General features: G+C 34.8%; 1 protein-coding gene across 1 annotated transcript; it reads right to left on the reverse strand.

The window, feature by feature from the left end:
• Positions 1-6,014: 6,014 nt before the first annotated feature.
• Positions 6,015-16,512, reverse strand: LOC148872149 (wall-associated receptor kinase 5-like). The gene is made up of 5 exons (XM_088970086.1): positions 16,074-16,512; positions 15,894-15,964; positions 15,561-15,855; positions 15,243-15,428; positions 6,015-7,216 (listed from the first exon to the last, which is right to left on the reverse strand). The coding sequence occupies exons 1-5, from the start codon at positions 16,510-16,512 to the stop codon at positions 6,015-6,017; spliced, it is 2,193 nt and encodes a 730-aa protein (XP_088826212.1).
• Positions 16,513-20,792: the final 4,280 nt, after the last annotated feature.

Raw genomic sequence — 20,792 nt, forward strand, 5'->3', positions numbered from 1 at the left:
GAAAACCCCCCGGGGATTCTTCTTCTTCCTCATTTCAGGTACCTCTTGGGAAGCCACGCGAGTGCCAGTTAGGAGTGACCGGATTACGCACCATCAGATATTAAAGGAGATCAAGTGCCACCACCACCAACAACCGCAGTGCAGAAGAAGAGGAGGAGGAGAAGAAGAAGAAGAGGAAGAGGAGGCCAAAAAATGTACCACCAGAGCTCTCACCACCGATGGCCACTAGTATGGGTCACCGTTTGCTGTAGTATGATCGCCGGTGTATGGGTAGGGTTTGGTGGAGGAAAAACAGCAAAACTCTGCAAAATGGAGGGAAAATGAGGAAGAACAAGGGCTGATTGTTTTGAGTCTTGTTTTCTCTTTTTGTGGCCAGTTGAACCGGCTAGCCCATGCTAACAATAGATTCACACGTTAATGTAATGAAACAGCAGGCTAAGTGATGTGGTTGATTAAGATTGGTGTGTTTACAGACGAATGAACCCATCGGTGCACAAAATGTGGACTCCTTTTGCAGTTAAAAATGCTCGTAAGAACACTAAGTTTTTAAACGCAAATAACATTTGCACTAATACTTAAATAACATTTGCTTGCACAAATACCATCATTTCTTTCCCATCTTTATCATCAATATTCTGTTTTTACAAATGCAATGTACCCCACCAGCATGTGAATTGCATCATCTCAAACAAGTCTTTTAATTACTCAAATAAAGAAGTGAGTTGTTTAGCTGACTATAGTGTAAAAAGTAGGGGGTGCTTATAAAAACCATAAGACTAAAAAGTGAAGGTAACTGAACTGACCAAAACATGCAATTAGGTGTTATTTATCAAAATTCATAGATGGGTTTTGATAGGTCAAAACTTTTTGGAGCATGTCTTTCCTACATCATAGATTTTCCTATAAATATAAATATATATATGCATTATGTATTTTTGTTCTTTTTATTATTTTTAAATAAAATTTTGGTTAATTTTAAATAAATAAAAATAATTACAAAAACAAACATTTTTATTAATTCCACTAATAATTAACAATTATATAGGAATGAAAATGGGGTGGGTTCAAGGCAGGGCACTCCATCCCTTTCCTTGCCCCATAGTCAAGACATTCTACCCCATCCCCAGGTAACCACTCTTCAATGTCGGGCGAGTTCAAGGGCAATGCACCCCACTCCTCATCAAGGATGGAGAATCCTTGAACTTATCGGCCTCGTTCCTAGTATTGGGCAGGTTTATGTAGAGGTGTAAATTGGGTCATGCTGAGTTGGCACAACACGACCTGTATGTTGCTTGCACAAAGTGTGAGTCATACTGTGCTAACCCACGATACGTCCAGGGCCATGCCTCACTCCTCTAGGATAATTTGGGGGGTCAGTTCGGCATGGCCCATGACTCAAGCCAGCATGGGCCATGCCGTGCCAAGGGTCGGGCTACTCCATGGGCCGGACCTTGGGCCAGGCCATGCCGCACACCAAGCCAAGCTTAAGGAAAGGCACCCACTCCCTATCCAAGGTTTTTAAAATTGGACCGGATAGGGAACCGTTCTGGAGTCGAACGGTCTATCTGTTCAGTTTAAATGGATGACCCGCTTTGACAAAAAAATAAAAAATTAGAAAAACAAAAAAAAGGCTAAAAATTGTTGCCCGGGTTGACGATTCGACCGCCCAGGTTAGCGGTTCGCTATACAAATAAACGGTTTTTGAAGAAAAAGCGGTTTTGAGGTGAAACGGTGTCCAATTCCCAATTTTTCAAGTCTAACCATCTGGTTTGATCCAGTTTTGAAAACATTGTCCCCGTCAACCCAATATTCAATTTGATGATAGAAATGATCAAAATGATATATTGAGTATTAACCACATGGTAAATTTCTAAGTGTACACTAAATTGTCTTTAATATTAAAAAATCTAACTTTACGAAAATTTTGCAAAATTTATTGTACTTGTGTAATTTTGAAATTTATTTAATTTTTTATTAAATAATGCATTTTCTTTTTATATGGTTTACTTATAGAATTATACTATTTTATCTTATAATTTCTAATATAATCTAACCAATAATTTCCTTTTTCCAATATTATACTAATTTATCATAAAAATTTGTGTAATTATTTGTTCATATTATAGTTTTCCACGTCACATAGTCATTTATCTTTAATAATTTTCAATAATTTGTAATGAAAATTACATAATTTTTTAATGGTTTTCCAAAATCTGTCATATGTAATAAATTTTCCTAAAATTTCCAAAATACTCTAATAAATTTCAATAATTATTTAATGCATTTTAATTAAACTTTCAAATACTTTATATCTTTTAATTTCAAATATGTTAGTTTACGAAAATGTAGTTTTATGAAAATTTTTGAAAAATTTATTACATTTGTGTAACTATAGGGATTTATCAAATTTTTTAAATTGTTATTAAATATATTTTTTATTTGGCAATTTACTAACAAAATTACACTAATTTATCTTTTATTTTTCAATCTAAATTAATGAATAATTTTATTTTCTAACATTATAATATTTTGTTCCCCCATTTGTATTTGGTTATTAATTATACCCACCGGGCTAAGTGATGTGGTTGATTAAGATTGGTGTGTTCATAGACGAATGAACCCACCGGTGCACAAAATGTGGACTCCATTCGCAGTTAAAAATGCTCGTAAGAACACTAAGTTTTTAAACGCAAATAACATTTGCACTAATACTTAAATAACATTTGCTTGCACAAATACCATCATTTCTTTCCCATCTTTATCTTCAATATTCTGTTTTTACAAATGCAATGTACCCCACCAGCATGTGAATTGCATCATCTCAAACGAGTCTTTTAATTACCCAAATAAAGAAGTGAGTTGTTTAGCTGACTATAGAGTAAAAAGTAGGGGGTGCTTATAAAAACCATAAGACTAAAGATTGAAGGTAACTGAACAGACCAAAACATGCAATTAGGTGTTATTTATCAAAATTCATAGATGGGTTTTGATTGGTCAAAACTCTTTGGAGCATGTCTTTTCTACATCATAGATTTTTTTATAAATATAAATATATATGCATTACGTATTTTTATTCTTTTTATTATTTTTGAACAAAATTTTGATTAATTTTAAATAAATAAAAATAATTACAAAAATTAACATTTTTATTAATTCCACTAATAATTAACAATTATATAGGAATGACAACGGGGAGGGTTCAAGGCAGGGCACTCCATCCCTTTCCCTGCCCCATAGTCAAGACATTCTACCCCATCCCCACCCCATCCCCAGGTAACCACTCTTCAATGTCGGGCGAGTTCAAGGGCAATGCACCCGATTCCTCATCATGGATGGAGAATCCTTGAACTTCCCGACCTCGTTCCTAGTATTGGGCAGGTTCAAGTAGAGGTGTAAATTGGGTCATGCTAGGTCGGCACAACACGACCCTTATGTGGCTTGCACAAAGTGCGAGTCATACTGTGCTGATCCACGAGGCGTCCTGGGCCATGCTTCACTCCTCTAGGATAGTTTCGGGGGTCAGTTCGGCACGGCCCATGACTCAAGCCAGCACGGGCCATGCCGTGCCAAGGGTCGGGCTACTCCATGGGTCGGACCTTGGGCCTGGCCATGCCACACACCAAGCCAAGCTTAAGGAAAGGCACCCACTCCCTATCCAAGGTTTTTAATATTGGACCGGATAGGGAACCGTTTTGGGGTCAAACGGTCTATCTGTTCAGTTTAAATGGATGACCCACTTTGACAAAAAAAATAAAAAATTAGAAAAACAAAAAAAGGCTAAAAATTGTTGTTCGGGTTAACGGTTCGACCGCCCAGGTTAGCGGTTCGCTAAACAAATAAACGGTTTTTGAAGAAAAAGTGGTTTTGAGGTGAAACGGTGTCCAATTCTCAAATTTTCAAGTCTAACCATCTGGTTTGATCCAGTTTTGAAAATATTGTCCCCGTCAACCCAATATTCAATTTGATGATAGAAATGATCAAAATGATATATTGAGTATTAACCACATGGTAAATTTCTAAATTTACACTAAATTGTCTTTAATATTAAAAAATCTAACTTTATGAAAGTTTTGGAAAATTTATTGTACTTGTGTAATTTTGAAATTTATTTAATTTTTTATTAAATAATGTATTTTCTTTTTATATGGTTTACTTATAGAATTATACTAATTTATCATATAACTTCTAATATAAACTAACCAATAATTTCCTTTTTCTAATATTAAACTAATTTATCATAATAATTTGTGTAATTTATTGTTCATATTATAGTTTTCCACGTCACATAGTCATTTATCTTTAATAATTTTCAATAATTTGTAATAAAAATTACATAATTTTTTAAAGGCTTTCCAAAATCTGCCATATGTAATAAATTTTCCTAAAATTTCCAAAATACTCTAATAAATTTCAATAATTATTTTATGCATTTTAATTAAACTTTCAAATACTTTATATCTTTTAATTTCAAATATGTTAGTTTACGAAAATGTAGTTTTATGAAAATTTTTGAAAAATTTATTTTGTGTAACTATGGGGATTTATCGAATTTTTTAAATTGTTATTAAATATATTTTTTATTTGGCAGTTTACTAACCAAAATACACTAATTTATCTTTTATTTTTCAATATAAATTAATGATTAATTTCATTTTCTAACATTATAATATTTTGTTCCCCCATTTGTATTTGGTTATTAATTATAATAATAACAATAACTAAAATTTTGTCATGTTAAATATCTAAATTAGTTAATTTTGTCAAGTTAAATATTTTGTTATTTAAATAATTAAATAATATTTAAAATGTTTAAAAAATTTTGTTATTTGAATTTTATTTATTTTAATGTTATTATGTAATATTAAATATTTTGTTATATTATTTAGCTATTTTTAATATTTTTTATTTGAGATTTTTAGGTATTGAAATATTTAAATAATGTTTTATTTTTTAATGTTAAATTGTTATTATTTGAATAATATTTAAATTGAATAGTTCATAAAATTATTATTTATATTGTTACTACATAATTTCATGGTGAATTTTGTAAAAATATAGAATTATCAATAATATGAATATTATTTAAATAGTTCTGAATTTTTTTAAGTGAAACTTTCTTTAGATAGATATAGATAAACAGTGGGGGAGAGGATAAATCGAAATTAGAGATAGTTTAGGAGAGAACCTCTCTACTAAATTAGAGATAATTTATGAGATAAATAGGAGTTAGAGATAATTTAGGAGATAAATAGGAATTAGAGACAATTTAGGGGGAAGTGGTGCCAGTTAGCTAAACATTAGAAAAACAAATCCCTCTTTCTTTATGGTTATTAGAAATAGTTAAGCATATTTGATTTCCTTATTGGTTTAATGGATAATTATGTGGAACTAAAAAAATAAAAAATTCAAAAAAACATAAAACTAGAAAGGGGGGTTTGAAGCAATGAGAGGGCTCTTGACATGGAAGGACCAATTTATATATATAGATTGTACATATGAACGAGGAATCAGGGGTTTACATGTGGTCTGCCTGGCCATACCACAAATAGGTTGCAGTTCCATGGTTTGGATCCAAAGTCTCTGTATTTGGAGTGGTGTAAAATGATCAGAGAGAGATCTACTTCCTCCGTTTTCTTTTCACATATAACCCCCTAATTCATCTTATTCCTTCTATGCCCCCCTAAAGTTTATTTGCAAATTACACATACCTAGTGAATAATATATTAGGAAAAGAATGCTAATAGTCAACTTTAACCAACTAGAAATCCATTAGCTTGGATGTGCGAATTAATTGCTAAAAGATTATTCTTTTAAGAAACTATTCATATCTCAAATATATCAAGAGTAAAATATGGATCATACAACTAAGTGGTATAAAACACATCTATGGTGAAACAATAAGGACATATGGGTATAGATAAGTAGAGAGAGGACATACAACACAAATGCAATACTCTTTAGAATACAACAACTGAAGTTGAATATCTTTAATATCTATATCTTATTAAAGATGACTACAGGGATGGATTATGCAGTAGTGGTTGCTCATCAACTTGTGTTTTGAAACTGTTCTCCATACTCTTGCATCCTGTTGAAGTTGAACCTGTATCCCAAAGGCCTATTGGTTTATCTATGATGCATTCCACCTCATGAATTTTTCGTTCAACATGAGAATATCCTTCGGACCTCCTCAATCCCTCGAGCTCCAATGCAACTTCTTTCATTGTTGGCCTTTCCTTTCCATTTAAGCTCAAGCATCTTTCTGCAATGTTGGCAACCTTTTGGAGTTCATACTCTCTACCATCTTTTAAGACTTGAGCATCGAGAATTTCAAAAAGATGGTTCTCCATTATTGCAGAAATAAAATAAGTCACAATGTTTCTCCCTTCTAATGGTCTAGTAAAAGAAATTGGCTTCTCCCCTGTTAGGAGCTTCACAAGAACAACCCCAAAGCTATAAACATCACTTTTGTCCGTGAGTTGACTTGATTGAAAATATTCAGGATCCAAATATCCAAAGGTCCCTTGTACCATAGTGGTTAAGTGAGTCTTATCAATTGCAATTGATCTTGAAGTCCGAAAATCAGACACCTTAGCCTTACCTTTGTCATCTAAGAGGATGTTTGAAGATTTTATGTCTCTGTGGTAAATTGGTATTGAAACTGCTGAATGTAAGTAAGCAATTGCTCCTGAAACTTCTGTGGCAATTCTTAAGCGATTGTCCCATGTTAATAAGAAATCCTCATTTTGATAATGAATATTGTAGAAAAGAGTTCCACCAATGATGAATTCATAAACTAATAGAGGAATTTCTGTCTCTAAACAACAACCCAACAATTTAACCACATTCCTATGGTTGATTTGAGAAAGTATGACAACCTCATTGATGAATTGTTCAAGTTGACTTTCATCCTCCATCTTGGATTTCTTGATTGCCACAATTCCTCCATCTGATAGCATACCTTTATAAACTGTACCTTGTCCCCCTTGACCAAGAATTCGATTTTCATTATATTGATCAGTTGCCTTTGCTAATTCATCCGCTGTAAAAACTTTTATTTTCTCAACATTGCCTTCTTTTGATGAAATTTGTTGTTTCAATAGCAAACCACCATTTCTTTTATAAAAATTTTCTTTTCGTTTCTTTATTTGTTTTTTCTTCAAAACATGGTACAACCAATAACTGGATAGAAGTAACACCATACCTAAACATACACCTGCATGATCCATGGAAGATAATTGGTTAAGAATAACATAATAACTAAGAGGAAACCAACAAATAGAAGATTTTAATGCAGCAAATCCCATGTGTTAATTTTGTTTAAGTCTTTGATCAGGCACGCGTCATGTATGTGTGCAGATATAGAGTGGTGAGCTAAGAATCTTGTTTATTAATGCTTAAGTGGTTCTATAATTTATAAAGGCAATATCAAGAGGCAACTTTTTCTTGAAGACCCTTGCTACATAAAGCCTAAAAAGCAAATTTCATTCATAAATGCTTATATTACAATTAGATCATTAAAAAGAACTAGTAAGAAAAGTGCTGATACAACATCATAGATTAGAGTAGTTCTGCTAAGAAAAAGAGGTAATCAAGAGAATTGGGAGAAAACAACTTAAGAATCCTTTGTAAATGGTGCAAAAGTCATAAGATTCCAAAAGGAAGGCATCTACCTCCAACAAAAAGCATTTTAACAAGTGCAACACCCTCATTACACATCAACTATTTAAATAGGGATATTATTCACTAGATCAATCACAGAATATTTGTTGTTTATATTTCTATTGCATGTGGGTAGTTTATACTTTCTTCTTGTTTCATAAGAAAGGCATGTGAAAACAATTAATTATATTCTCTACATCCTAACACTCCTCACATTTAAAATAATAACAGAAAAGTATAGTGTTATCTACCTAGGGCATTTTTGGTTTTACTGACTAAATTTGTTTCCTACCTTTTTGTTGAATGAGATGAAATAAACTCAAAATGACTTTATTTAGCAGAGTGTTTGGAAGGAGGAAGGATTAACTGAATGTGATGGTTGTTCAATGAGCTATTGGTGATAATTTTCCATGCCAATAATAAAATGCATGAGTCCTGCACCTCTCACAGTGGGGCCTATGAATTTATTTATTAGCATATAATGTTATATTTTATGAGAATTAGGTCCTAAGTTACTTTGGAAGGGTGCCTATGTCATTCGCATTCACTTATTGAGATGGTCATTTACTTCACACCCTATAGTTACAATGTGATAGAGAGAATTAGGTCCTCGTAAATGAGGTTTATATCAACTGTAAGCCATTGAATCTTGCTTCCACTATGGTTAGAAAATGTGTTGGCATTACTATTTGGCAGAAATGGTTAGGCCATCCTAGCCATCATATGACATCTTTTGTGCTTTCTAAGAAATAGCTACTAGTTTCAAATAATTTCTCTATTTGTAGTTCAAGCCCTCTTGGCATGAGTCATAGCTTTCCATTCTCTTTTACTTGTCCACTTGGGATATTGTACTTCAATGTTTAGGGACCCTCTTCTTTATGTCAACATTGAAGGTTAGAGATATTACATTCTTTTTGTGGATTTTTTTTACTAAGGTTCAGTTTGGAAGGAGTACAAATACAAATATGTACAGTACAAATATATACAAAATAATTCAAAATACAAGGTTTGCACATATTTGTATTTGTACTCCTTCCAAACTGAGCCTAGGAGTATAAATGCAAATGTATAGAGTGCAAAACCTTATATTTTTATTATTTTTTATGTATTTGCATTGTACAAATATATATAGTACAAATCTATACAAAATAATACAAAATATAAGATTTTGCGCTCTACATATTTGCATTTGTACTCTTTCCAAATCGAGCCCAAGTTCATTTGGATTTTTCCCAATGAAAAGCAAATCTTAAATGCTTAATCTATTTATTCAATTTAAAAAGTCAAGTTGAAAATTTGTTAAACTAATGGTAGTACAAAGCGTCAACCTTTACTTGGGCCCTTTCATTCAGCTAGTATATTACTCATTGTAAATTCTATCTTCATACTAACCAACAAAATGGCTTTGCTGAATGAATTGAAACATTGTTGAGATAGGTTTGGCAATGATGGCTAGAGCATCTATTCTGCAAAACTGCTTGTATGATGCCTTTGAGTCTGTTGTTTTTACCCTCAATTGCTTGCCTAGCTAAACCTATTCTCAACATGAAACCTTCATGGCAACAACTTTTGAGTCACCAGTAGACTATTCTTTTCTTTGTGGGTTTGGTTGTGCATGTTATTTGCACTTATGACCCTGAATCACTCTCATCTTGAGTATTTTTTGTTCTACAAAATGTGTTCATATAGTTTTATTACTTGAAAAGCCATTTCCAAGGAATCAAGCAAACTGCAACGCTAAATAAAATATAAAATGGACCATCTTTTGTAGTGTTAAAGTTATATGCATCAACCTTGAAATTGGAAATTTCAAGTGGATGAGAGAATAGCTCAAATATTACTGCGCCTAGATGCATTTAAAAAGAAAGAAAAAATATACGAGCAATACAGAGGGGTATAGAAGTCCCAATAACCCACAAGGCCACAAACATAAACCAACATCAATAGAATGATTCAATCATTCAAGTGAAGTACGAAACCTCAAGATAGAATTTCTTTTCCTTCCCGACTACTTCCTATACAATAGAATAGATGCCCAAACAATGCAAAAAATGGTGGGTTTTCATTTTTATAGGTAAAATGCAGCTACAGATTAAAAAATGGTGGCTTCCTGTAATCTCCACCATTAAAAAATGGTGGCTTCCTGTACTTTTTATAAAAGTACTTTTATATTTGTAAAAGTACTTTTATAAATTATTTTTGTCAAAGTACTTTGGTAAAAGTACTTTCTGTAAAATATTTTTTGCAAAAATGCTTTCATAAAAATACTTTTATGCTTTCATAAAAGTTTTTCAAAAAAGTACTTCTATAAAAGTGCTTTCGTGTAAAACTATTTTCGTAAAAGTACTTTTATAAAAATGCTTTCATAAGTCTTTTTCATAAAATTGCTTTTGTGAAATTGCTTTTGTATAAAATTGCATGTGAACTCGAAAGTTAATAAAATCTATTTTATTTTATCTTCAATCTCAAAATGAAATGTGGCATAATGGTTTGGAAGTTTAATGAGATGTTGCTACTGTAGGAGGCATGAGTTTGAATCACTACAACTTCTTGTTTTTGAGATTTGGCGAGTATAGTTGACTTTGACCCAACCCATCTTGACCCTAATGGGTACTCTCGACCCAACCCACCCTAACCTTTTTGTACTGGCCCTAATGGGTTACTCGACCCATATTGACCCACCAATAGATTGGGTGGGTTCCAAGGTGGGTGGGTCAAATGGGTTAGGGCCAAGATTGTCAGCCCTAGTCTCACCATCCACTCCCGACCCATTACAGCACAATGTTTTCCTCTCTCTTTCTTACCTCCCTTACTAGTATAAGTTCCTCTCTTGCTCAAGTAAAGCCCAACCAAATCCAATCTTTTTGAAACACCACCACCTAATCTTATATTATTCTTGTTTTCTCTATTTTTCTTAGGATATTAGTGGTATTAATGTGGTGTTTGATCCTTCTCCCTTTTTCTGTGAATGGGCTCCATCTAAAATTGGTTTTTATTTTATTTTTCAATTTATCTATAACGACAGATACATTTCTTTTCTGATGCAGATAATTTGAATAGACTTGTAGAAATTGGACACATTTTTTTTTATATTCTCTTTTCCAAATTAGGTTTCACTTTAAAAATCACATCAGCTAAATAGGTTCAGCGAGGTATATTTGTTTTAGGGGTTCGTGTTTGATTTTACTAAACTATCAACTAATTAAATGCAAGCAATGCCTGGGATTTCGTAAAAATTTGGTTAGGTTCTGATTTTAGGACAGGGGTGATCACTTTTTACTCCAATCGGGATTAGGCTCTGATTTCAAGAATGTGGTATTCAGGGACCATTGAAAATTTATCAAATTCCCAACCCAAGTTGCACCCCTATTTGGGTTTTGTACTTTGACATCGCGTTGAATCTTGGCTAAGGTCTATTTTAGGTTTGGTTTTGTTTTGGCCTTTAACTTAATTCAATCAATCAATTTCAAATCCCTACTTTATTAGAGAAAGCCTAAGGCTCAGTTTGGAAGGAGTATAAATGTAAATTTTTAGAGTGTAAATACATACAAAATAAAAAAAAAATATAAGGTTTTACACTCTACAAATTTGTATTTGTACTCCTTCCAAACTGAAAATAAAGGATAAGAGAGTCAAAGAAATTTAATAGAAAATTAGGATAATAGTGAAGGGAAAATGTTACAAGCATTGACTATTGGGGGGGACGAATATATATGTAAATATATAGAGAGAGAGAGTAATAATGGATTTTATTAGAAACAACTATGACATGAAAAGTAATAATGAATTTTATTAGAAACAATTAATGCTTGAGAGGGCTTTATTTGAGTAATGATGGATTTTATTAAGGGATAATTAAAACCTGAGATGGTTTTAATTTGGGTAAAAGATTTAAACATACCCTAAGTTTTCCTAAATTAACTTAAACATAACCCTGTGTTTATTAAATAGACTTAAACAAATATACTTGTGGCTATAAAAAGGGCATTTTTACTCTTCATCATACTTTAAATTTTCAACAAAAAAAAACCAAACAAACCCACATATTATTTCTCGCATTGTCTCTCATTTCTCGTACATAGAGTTTATAAGACTGGCTAGGTGAAGGAAACATGTAGAGTTTATGAATTGTACCACTGCACAATTAATAATAGGAGATTAACAAATGAAACTGAAGGTATTCTAGTGTGGCACTGTGGCGAGGTATTGGATTCTTGATGATTTCTTCTTTTCTCTCTCTATCTCTCTTTCTCCCGCTATTTCTCTCCCCTTCTCTTCTTCTCCTTTTTCCTTTTCCCTCCTTTTGCTTCTCTTTTGTTTACAACCTACAATCCACAACCATCACTTAACTTCATTTTTATTGATACCCTCAAACACCGGTCCCCTATTTTAATCCACCTCCCCCTCTCTACTAGCTTATCCATCCGCTAGCTTATTTTAATCTAAATTTATCCGCCTTTTATTCCCCTGTTACACCATGGATCAATCATTGACAACCAGCCACTTAGATTCAGCTTGAGCATGTTAGGTCCTGTTTGGTTTGTAGGAATAGGAATTTGAATGGACGATTCCGATTACAACTACTTGATTAGACAGAATTGGAATCTTATTCCCATTCCTACTAGAGGAATGCTGATGAAAAATTATTTTATAGTGAATAAGGGATGGAACCAGGAAACCATAGAATGACAAATGTTAGTACAAAGTGGGGCACGCTTTGGATTCCTCGACCTTCCACGCTACTGTTAGTAGAGAAGGCCAATCAATAAACCAACCCATTATCGACCCATCCCTCAGACATAGTGGGATCTTACTGTAAAATTATTCAAAATTGTTATTGGTTATGGAAGCTGAAAGTGAAAGCTTGAAATTGGTGATGAATATGCTCCCTCTCAACTACTAATAAATGGTAGGAGCTTCATAAGCTGAAGCTTCTTCACATTATACAATACTGCTATCAAAGCTTTAGATCTGAGAGCAGAGATTATGGTGGAGGCTCTTGTCAGATTTTGTCTCAATAAGGTCGATTCTCTCCTCAGAGAACAAGTGAAACAACCCAAAGGAGTGAAAGAAGATATTAGAGAACTCAGGAATGAATTAGACATTATACGTGCCTTTCTAAAGGAAGCTGATTCAAGGCAAGAGAGTGACAAAGGAGTGAAGGCCTGGATGGAACAAGTGCGTGACGTAGCTTTTGACATTGAAGACATTCTTGATGAATTTGTGCTTGAAGTAAAATAATCTATGAAAATTCAGGATATATTTAAATAATTTATGAAAACTCAGGGCATGTTTAAGTCTTTACCCTTTTAAATTTTGAAAAATTAAAGGTCTTGTAAGCTCTGTGGTGAGAGGATCCCTCAGCTCTCCTCTTTCCTCTTTGTATCATAGATATATAAAGGTTAGCGTTTGGTTAATTCATATAAAGCACATAAGCATATCACTTGTTCACTGATTATAGATGTGTGTTTGGTTTTTTTCTCATTGTTTGGAAAGGTTTTCTAGGTTTTCTATGTACAATCTGTGTTCAAAGAACAAAAGCCCTATTTGTGAAAGAAAAAGAAGAAGATAGCTGGTTGTCGATCTAAGGGAACCAACATTAAGAGGCAATCTCAGCTAATTTGAGGCCCATTTGGCGCGTTATTTTGGGAAGATCTTCTATTAGCTCTCACATGCAAAAGATGCATTGAGTTTTTGCATGAAGATCTAAGCAGCCCGAAGCACGTTTGGCAGACCTGCATCTTTCTGTGTGTCTTTTCGTGCAAAATTAAAATGCGAAAGATGCGAGAAGCTTCATTTGGAGCTTCCCGAAATCAGTTCAAAATGGGCTTCTCGCTTCTTTTCGGCATCTCATCTTTTGGCGGTTAGATCTTCCGCATGCCAAATGGAAATAGACCAAAAATCAGTCTTCCTGACTTATAAACAACCGAAAGACTGCACGGAAAGACATGCCAAACAGACCCTTGGTCTTCAAGCTTCTTAAACTGACATGGCTAGACGGGATTGGAGGGTCCACACTTGTTGTGGACCAAGGGGTTCATAGGACTCGTGGCAACGGGATTGGGGTTGCAGAGTAGTTGAAAACCTTCTCTATAACAGCAAGAACAGGAGTAGGAGCTGATGAAACAGCAGCATAACCCCAGCTACAACCATTATGGTTAAGTTTCTATACTTCACCGAGGGATGTACCTTTGCCCCTCCTTTACTCGTTTATTCATATTTGTAGCCTCTCTTTTATTCCTTGTTTGGAGTGACGTTAAAAATAAGGAAATGTTTGCATGACTTTGTTGTCTATTATTTATAAAAGTACCAGCGGGGGACCATGGGACCTATGGGATTTATTAAAGCTTAAAAACATACAAAATAATGTAAAATATAAAGTTTTCACTCTGCATATTTGCATTTGTATTCCTTTCAAACTCAGCCTAAGTGAAAGTTAAATAATAGAAGCATGTAAGAATAGATAAATGTTTTATATTTTTTATTTTTTAAATAATTAATAATTATTTATATACAACTTTTAATAATTCTTTTTGAAAAATTTTAAAAAAATTTGACATAATCCTCCCTTCCATCACCTTCCTAGATGGAAATGCACAAATTTTTTCAAATACCCATTCTACCCTTTTATAAACTATTTTACATACAAAATTACTTAAATAACCCTATTTTCACTCAACAAAAACTTTAGAAGATAATCATTAGAGGAGGTTTTGTCAAATTAAAACAGAGTAATTTCAATAACTTTATATATAAAATAATTTTAAATGGTATAATGGGTATTTGGAAAAAATGGTGCATTAGTCTAATGTTTCGTGTTTGGGAAGGTGATGAAAGGGGGCTATTACCAAATTACTCAAAAGTCAAAGGGAGGTATTTATTAAAAAGAAACTATAGGGGAGCTTTTATGATTGTTAGAAACTTTAGGGGAGGTTTTTGTATTTTACCCTTGTTTGTTATACAAACTGTGTTCATATGGGCTATATATAGCATATAATGTTATATTTTATGAGAATTAATGATTTTCCCTCTGCAACTTTTTAGACATCACTCCAACTTTTTAGAACCCCCAGGTCAAATTTTTGAAAACACCTTTATAAAGGCACCTTTACAAAAACATTTTTATAAGATTCAACTGGATAATTTTATAAGTGGTATTTTAAAATTCAACTAGGAACAATTTTGAAAGAAAAAAATTGAGTAAATGGTTATTGTATAAACACCTAAAAAAACTAGAAATTTGGGCTCAAAACATAGACCCTTATTTTTAAATTAAGCACTTATTTTGAACTTATTTCCCAAACACCAATAAATGCTTGATGAAAAGATTCCAACCCAAATAAACACTTAAGTACTCCCAAACATCTCTTAAATTCATTCAAAAAATGTGACGCTTTTGAATTCCAAAAATGCGGCCGACACTTGTATTCTAAAAATACCCCTCACAAATTCTCTTGTCAAGCCATATCGCTTGGGTTTTGACAAATAATGGAACTGACTACGGAGTTTGCGGAGAAATCCTGATGCTGATGAATGAATAAATAGAAATTATATGTTGTCGTGGATTTAAATTATATTACCTATGGAGAGTAGAATTACCCAATATTTTGTCTTTGAAGGTGGAAGAGGGATGCAACCACGCCTATTTCTTCTTCCGTCACTCTCTGTGCCAAGTGGGCAAGAGCAGTTATAACCTCCAGGCATGTTTGTGCAAATCGCCGATGATAAACAGTCATTCATGGTTGAATTCAAGCACTCATTTATATCTGCGAACCATTTATTAGAAATTATTGGACTAGAATCAAAATTTTGTGAAGACTCGGTTTTTTAGGTAGAATTTTGATAGAGGAAAATTTGATGAAGAAGAATGAAATTAAATTATCGATATTATTATGTACCTTGGCATCCATGTTGGAGATAAGGGTTGCCTCGGTAGCCTTTCAAACATTCGCAGAGATACCCGAGACCGTTGGGGGACTTGTAACAGTCCGTGTTGTTGCCACATGCATAAGTAGTGGAGTTTCTCATGGTAATGTTTTCGCAGGAGTGATTCTCTATTGCCCAGTTGAGTATGGTTGGAACCATTCCTCCGTTTCTTCTATAGAAATCAAAGCCCGAGAGATCAGCTACGGAGTTGTACCACTCCTTGTCAGCGATGAAAGAGTATGCGCATGGATTGAAATCCAATGATGACTTTCTAGAATCTCCAACTTCCTTGGAACACTCTTAACACTCTTTAGTTCCCTGGGGATGGTGGTTTGGCAGAAACCCATGCCACTGTAATTCCCACTCAGCGTATTCTCTTTCCCAAAGCAAATCACTTGACAGCCGTATTGGAGGATTGCATACCATCGAATACTTTCAGTTTTGTTGAGATACATAATGTAGGCTTGAGAGTCGCAACCGATAACCGTGAATGAACAGACGTGCAGTTGTTGCAATTGTAGTCGATGAATGAACAGACGTGCAGTTGTTGCAATTGTAGTCGATGAATGAACAGACGTGCAGTTGGCCTTCTAATAATGATATTTCTTTAACTTCCACCACTCTATCAGTCTCATTGTACAAGTCTTGGTTTGTTGCTTCCCAAACGTTTATATCAGATGGGGAAATTAATAATTTGGGAGGGGTGTAAGTGTGGTTGCAGGATAGTCGGAAGCCTTCTCTGTAACAGTTTGGGTTGTCTCCAAAGCCAAATGGGTAGGGAACGGTGATGTTCCCACATTTATCTGGGCAGTTAGGCTTTGCCTCCACCAACTTGGCTGATGATGAAGATGAAGATGTCGCAGTTGCTGTGCAAAAAGAAGACAACAGGAAGAGGAGGAGTAGCACAACCTGCAGAGCCACCATCAAGTCGGCCTGAGATGGAATTTGTAAGTGACGAATTGGGATCTGTTACAGTCACATCCCACGATTGCCACAATGTATTAAAAACGTCTCCTATGACTAATCTGGGTTCAGTTCAATGAGCATTTAATAAAATATTATGATAATTAATCAAAAATTGGTTTTAATTTTTTTCAATGCTGGTTGGATGGGAGTGTAAAAAAAAATTGGAAGTGCTTACTCGGCGTGCTCATCATGTAGGTCTTAAAAAGTTAGGACAGTTAAATCTATCTGGGGCAAGATCCATAAATGATTGATAAGATTGAGCAGGTCATTTTGAGGTTGTTTAGTTCTGTTTAGGTTTATTCAGTAAATTTATTGGCAGTGTCACATAGGTATCATCTTAGCATTTTTTCTATTTTGCTCTTCTGCATGCATAAAAAATGTAAAATAGTGAATTTTGGTTTTTATGTATGTCAGCTATTTGTAGAAGTTATTTTTTAAACCTTCCATAAATGGTCATGTGTTTAGTCACTGTTACGATGATGTGGTGCCTAGTGGCATCTAATGGCACCTATTTGTCATAAGCAATTGCAGTTATTGCATTTCTCGGTTTTACCAAAAAATAAATTACAAACAATTATTCAATAAACATAAATGAAATCAAACACATACTTCCTAAGTTTTTTCAAAATAACCCAGTGCAAATTTTTTTAGGAATAAAAATTTTCTCATAAACCTTTTTCACATACAAGTTTTATATTGAAAATAGGGATGATTTCATTCAGGGTTATTTTGGTGAATATAAAACATACCTTCTAATGTAACGGCAATCTTTACATTTAAAAATGTTCAATCATCAATTGATGATGTATGCAATTTTTGTCAACTAATTAACAGCGACCTAATATTATAAGGGGTGTACTCAGTACTTGTAATAGTATCAAAACCTTCAGCGGAACTAACTTCTGAGTCAAAGTTTTCAGAAACTTTTTGTTTAGTTAAATTTTTGTCAACTTGATTTAAGTAACCAAAAGAAAGTTGCTGTCAGACTTTGGTCCCTGAAACCATGCGATAACTTCTGAGATCGATCACGAAGGTAATTTTTTCTAAGATGTGTTTCGTTTGAAGGAAAAAGTAGTGATAGGAAAACCTTTATAAATTTTTTATACGTTTTCTTACCTCTTGCTAAGGGTGTCAATGGATTGATTTTGGATTTGACCCCATCCAGTCCAAGATCAATTTAGACAGATTGGACAGACCAGCAAGAATTTTTTATACGTTTTCTTACCTCTTGCTAAGGGTGTCAATGGATTGATTTTGGATTTGACCCCATCCAGTCCAAGATCAATTTAGACAGATTGGACAGACCAACAAGATATATTGGATTGGACTAATCTGATCCAAAATATTTATTAAAGATTGGATTGGACCTTGTCCATTCATAACAAATTTATATTGGATTGGGTTGGATTAAGCCAATATTTGATCTATTGATAATTTACTATAAGATAAGAATATATGTGTCAATGAACCAGGTTTGGATTGAAACCAATCTAAATCAAAATGAATTTGAACAGATTGAATGATCTAAATATTGAATTGGACCAATCTAAATTGATCCAAAACAATCATTGGATTGGATTGGACCTAATCCATTTATAATGGACTCACATTGAACTGGATCAGATTGGACCAAATCCAGTCCAATTGACACCCCTACCTCTTGCCCTTCCTTTCCCTACCTTAATTTTTCTTAAAACCAAACAGGTGCCATGCTAACTTGTCAGCTACCTTGAAAACTTAGAAGTCTCCTTTACAATAACGTGGTGAGTGGTGACAGAGTATGATGGCACAGATTTTTTCTAAGGCGAGGAAAATATCAATCCGACATTTTTTTTTTTTTAATGTTCGTGAACTGTAATCCCATGGGCAGAGTGCCTTTGATACCCACCGTTTATAGAGCATTCTCTCCATGTTTAAGGAGGGCAAAGTGGAGTAATATTGGGACCCACCGGAAGTCTAAGCCCAACTCAGACCCCATGCCAAAATATAAGCCTGGGTCCAGGCTTACATGGGCCAGGGTTGGACTGGGCCTGGTTTCAAGCCTACATCAAAGCGTTAGATCGGATCATGATTCTGGTCCAATTTTAATTCAAAACCCAGTTTTTGTTTGAAAATCATTGACTTATTCAACAATTCATTAATTCAGGTAGTTGAACCATTGACTTGCTTTCGGTGGTTGTACTTTATGAGTTTATGAGTTTTGTTTGAAAATCATGATTGAACTTTAGCTTCAATCAGAATGATGTACTTTATGAATTTATTGTAAATGAATAAAAGTGCATATTTGATTCATGTTCCCTTGGTATGTTTCTGTGTAATACCCTTAAATTGGACACTTAATGAGACTCGTGTTAATTTAGAATGTTCACAGCCAGTGGATCGGTCTGGGGAGACCTATCCTGACAAGGCTGACACTGTGGTGCCACCAAGTCGGTTGGGGTGGCCTGTCTCAGCTGCTAGGGTGAGACCCTAGGCACATACAGTGTAGGATTAATTGAATCTATGAACTGGACCAGATTTCCAGTATTGCCCTGGACCTTGGAGATTGATGGGCAAAACTGGAAACTTACACCCGACCCCTTGACTCGATTATGATACTGCACTAGGTGTCGGATTGGGCTGTCTTTGATGTATCAATCAGTGAGATTCTTAGCGGTGGTCAAAACCTGGGTATGTTGGGACAGTCCGAAAATTCATCTGAGTGGGTGATCATAGTGACAGGATCAGCCCCTTTGTCGGACAAAGGTAATGATCGGGGATGCACTCTCACTGATAGAAACCAAGACTGTCGGCAGCCGATTTCAACCGTTGAGATTTGTTTTGCAAAGTATATTTTATATGAGATATAAAAGTATATATATTATGGTTTCTAAAATGTTTGCAAGAAGGTTTTAATTCCTGGGATCCATATAAGTAGAGAGTGCAACACTGTTCCTTGCAGCCAAGGGAGAGGTCTTCTCTTGTCGGGCAATGTATGATCATTATGGGCTAAGAGGTTAAGTGTAAGACCATTGAGGATAATACCTGATGGGCTAATCTTGCATCTGCCCACAGTCCCTGGGTGTTACAAGGTGGCTTGGCCCAGGGACCACTTAGGGTGAGTGTTGGGCCCATAGAGCCCATTTGATGGGTTTCAGGGGGTGCACTGTCCTTAACAGTGTATTCGGCCAGGCCTTTTAACAAAGGCTGGGCCGAACCTATGTGGTTGATGTGTAGATCAATGCTTGGGTCCCACGCCATACAAGGAAGCCCAACTGGGCAGCAGTTCAGAAGGTTAAGTGAGTACATAAGCTTAATGGGCCTAAAGTCCATTTTGAACTGGGCTATTTATTTAGTTAATAATGGGGCGAATTCTGAGATGGATTAGCAGATAGGATAGGGTCTTGACCCTATCCACTCAGAGAGTCCAGATCTGAATGTGATTCAGATGTAGAAACCTCCTAATGAGATTAGGAGAAAGCTAATCTAAATCTGGAGATAGGATAAGGGTTTATCCTTATCACCTAAAGAGAGGGCTGATCCAAATATGATTGGGATAAGCAGTTACTAATGTGATTAGGAGTTGATCCTTTAGGTTAACAAAAGAAGAAAGGGGCGGCAGCCTTTAGATGAATGAGATATTCATATCCTCTTCAGTGCTGAAATCAAGAAGGAAGAATTAAGCATCCCTACAAAATTCTTTTTTGCCGCTTCCCTGTTCTTGCCGCCCTGTTTTGCCAGTTCGATCTCCACTTGTGGGAGAAGTCAATATTTGATCTTGACATCAGTTCTTGGAGGAAGAATTGATAGGAAGCTGTGCTCACGTGCCATCTTGTTGTTTCTTGCGAAGGACAGAGTTCTTGGAGAAGAACACTGCTGATTCTGCTCCATCCTGCACTGCGCCATCTTCAGTGGGAGCAGTCTTTGGATCCTTCCTTGGGCGTGAACACCTTCGTTGGGGGATACCGTTTCTCCGTATCAAGTATAATCCTCTCCTACTCCTTTTGGTTCAGATCTGGTTTAGTTTATGGTTCAAGAATGATCATTGAAAATATGATTTTCTAAATAGGGCATGCGATTCCCAGTTGAAGGGAGAGAAAAATTTTTGAAATTCGCCCCCTTATTCTGCAATCTTTGGGCGTCCATACGATGGATCTCTTATCCCTTCAGTGGTATTAGAGCCATGGTTCAAATCTTGAACCAATTTGTTTCAGATCTGAACCTGCGCAAATGGGCAGAAGGTGTTCTACCCGATTTGC

Source organism: Nelumbo lutea, chromosome 2 (assembly GCF_056320005.1).
Source record: "Nelumbo lutea isolate HS-2025 chromosome 2, American lotus-T2T, whole genome shotgun sequence".
Taxonomy (NCBI): domain Eukaryota; kingdom Viridiplantae; phylum Streptophyta; class Magnoliopsida; order Proteales; family Nelumbonaceae; genus Nelumbo; species Nelumbo lutea.

Bases quoted from the DNA above. Each gene is read 5' to 3' on its own strand.
- LOC148872149 (XM_088970086.1), bottom strand. From the start codon at position 16,512: ATGGTGGCTCTGCAGGTTGTGCTACTCCTCCTCTTCCTGTTGTCTTCT. The intron at 15,856-15,893 runs GTTAAGAGTGTT...GATTCTAGAAAG, and splicing joins TCCCCAGGGAACTAAAGAGT to TCATCATTGGATTTCAATCC. The intron at 7,217-15,242 runs GTAATATAATTT...TGGATCATGCAG, and splicing joins GGTAATTCTACTCTCCATAG to GTGTATGTTTAGGTATGGTG.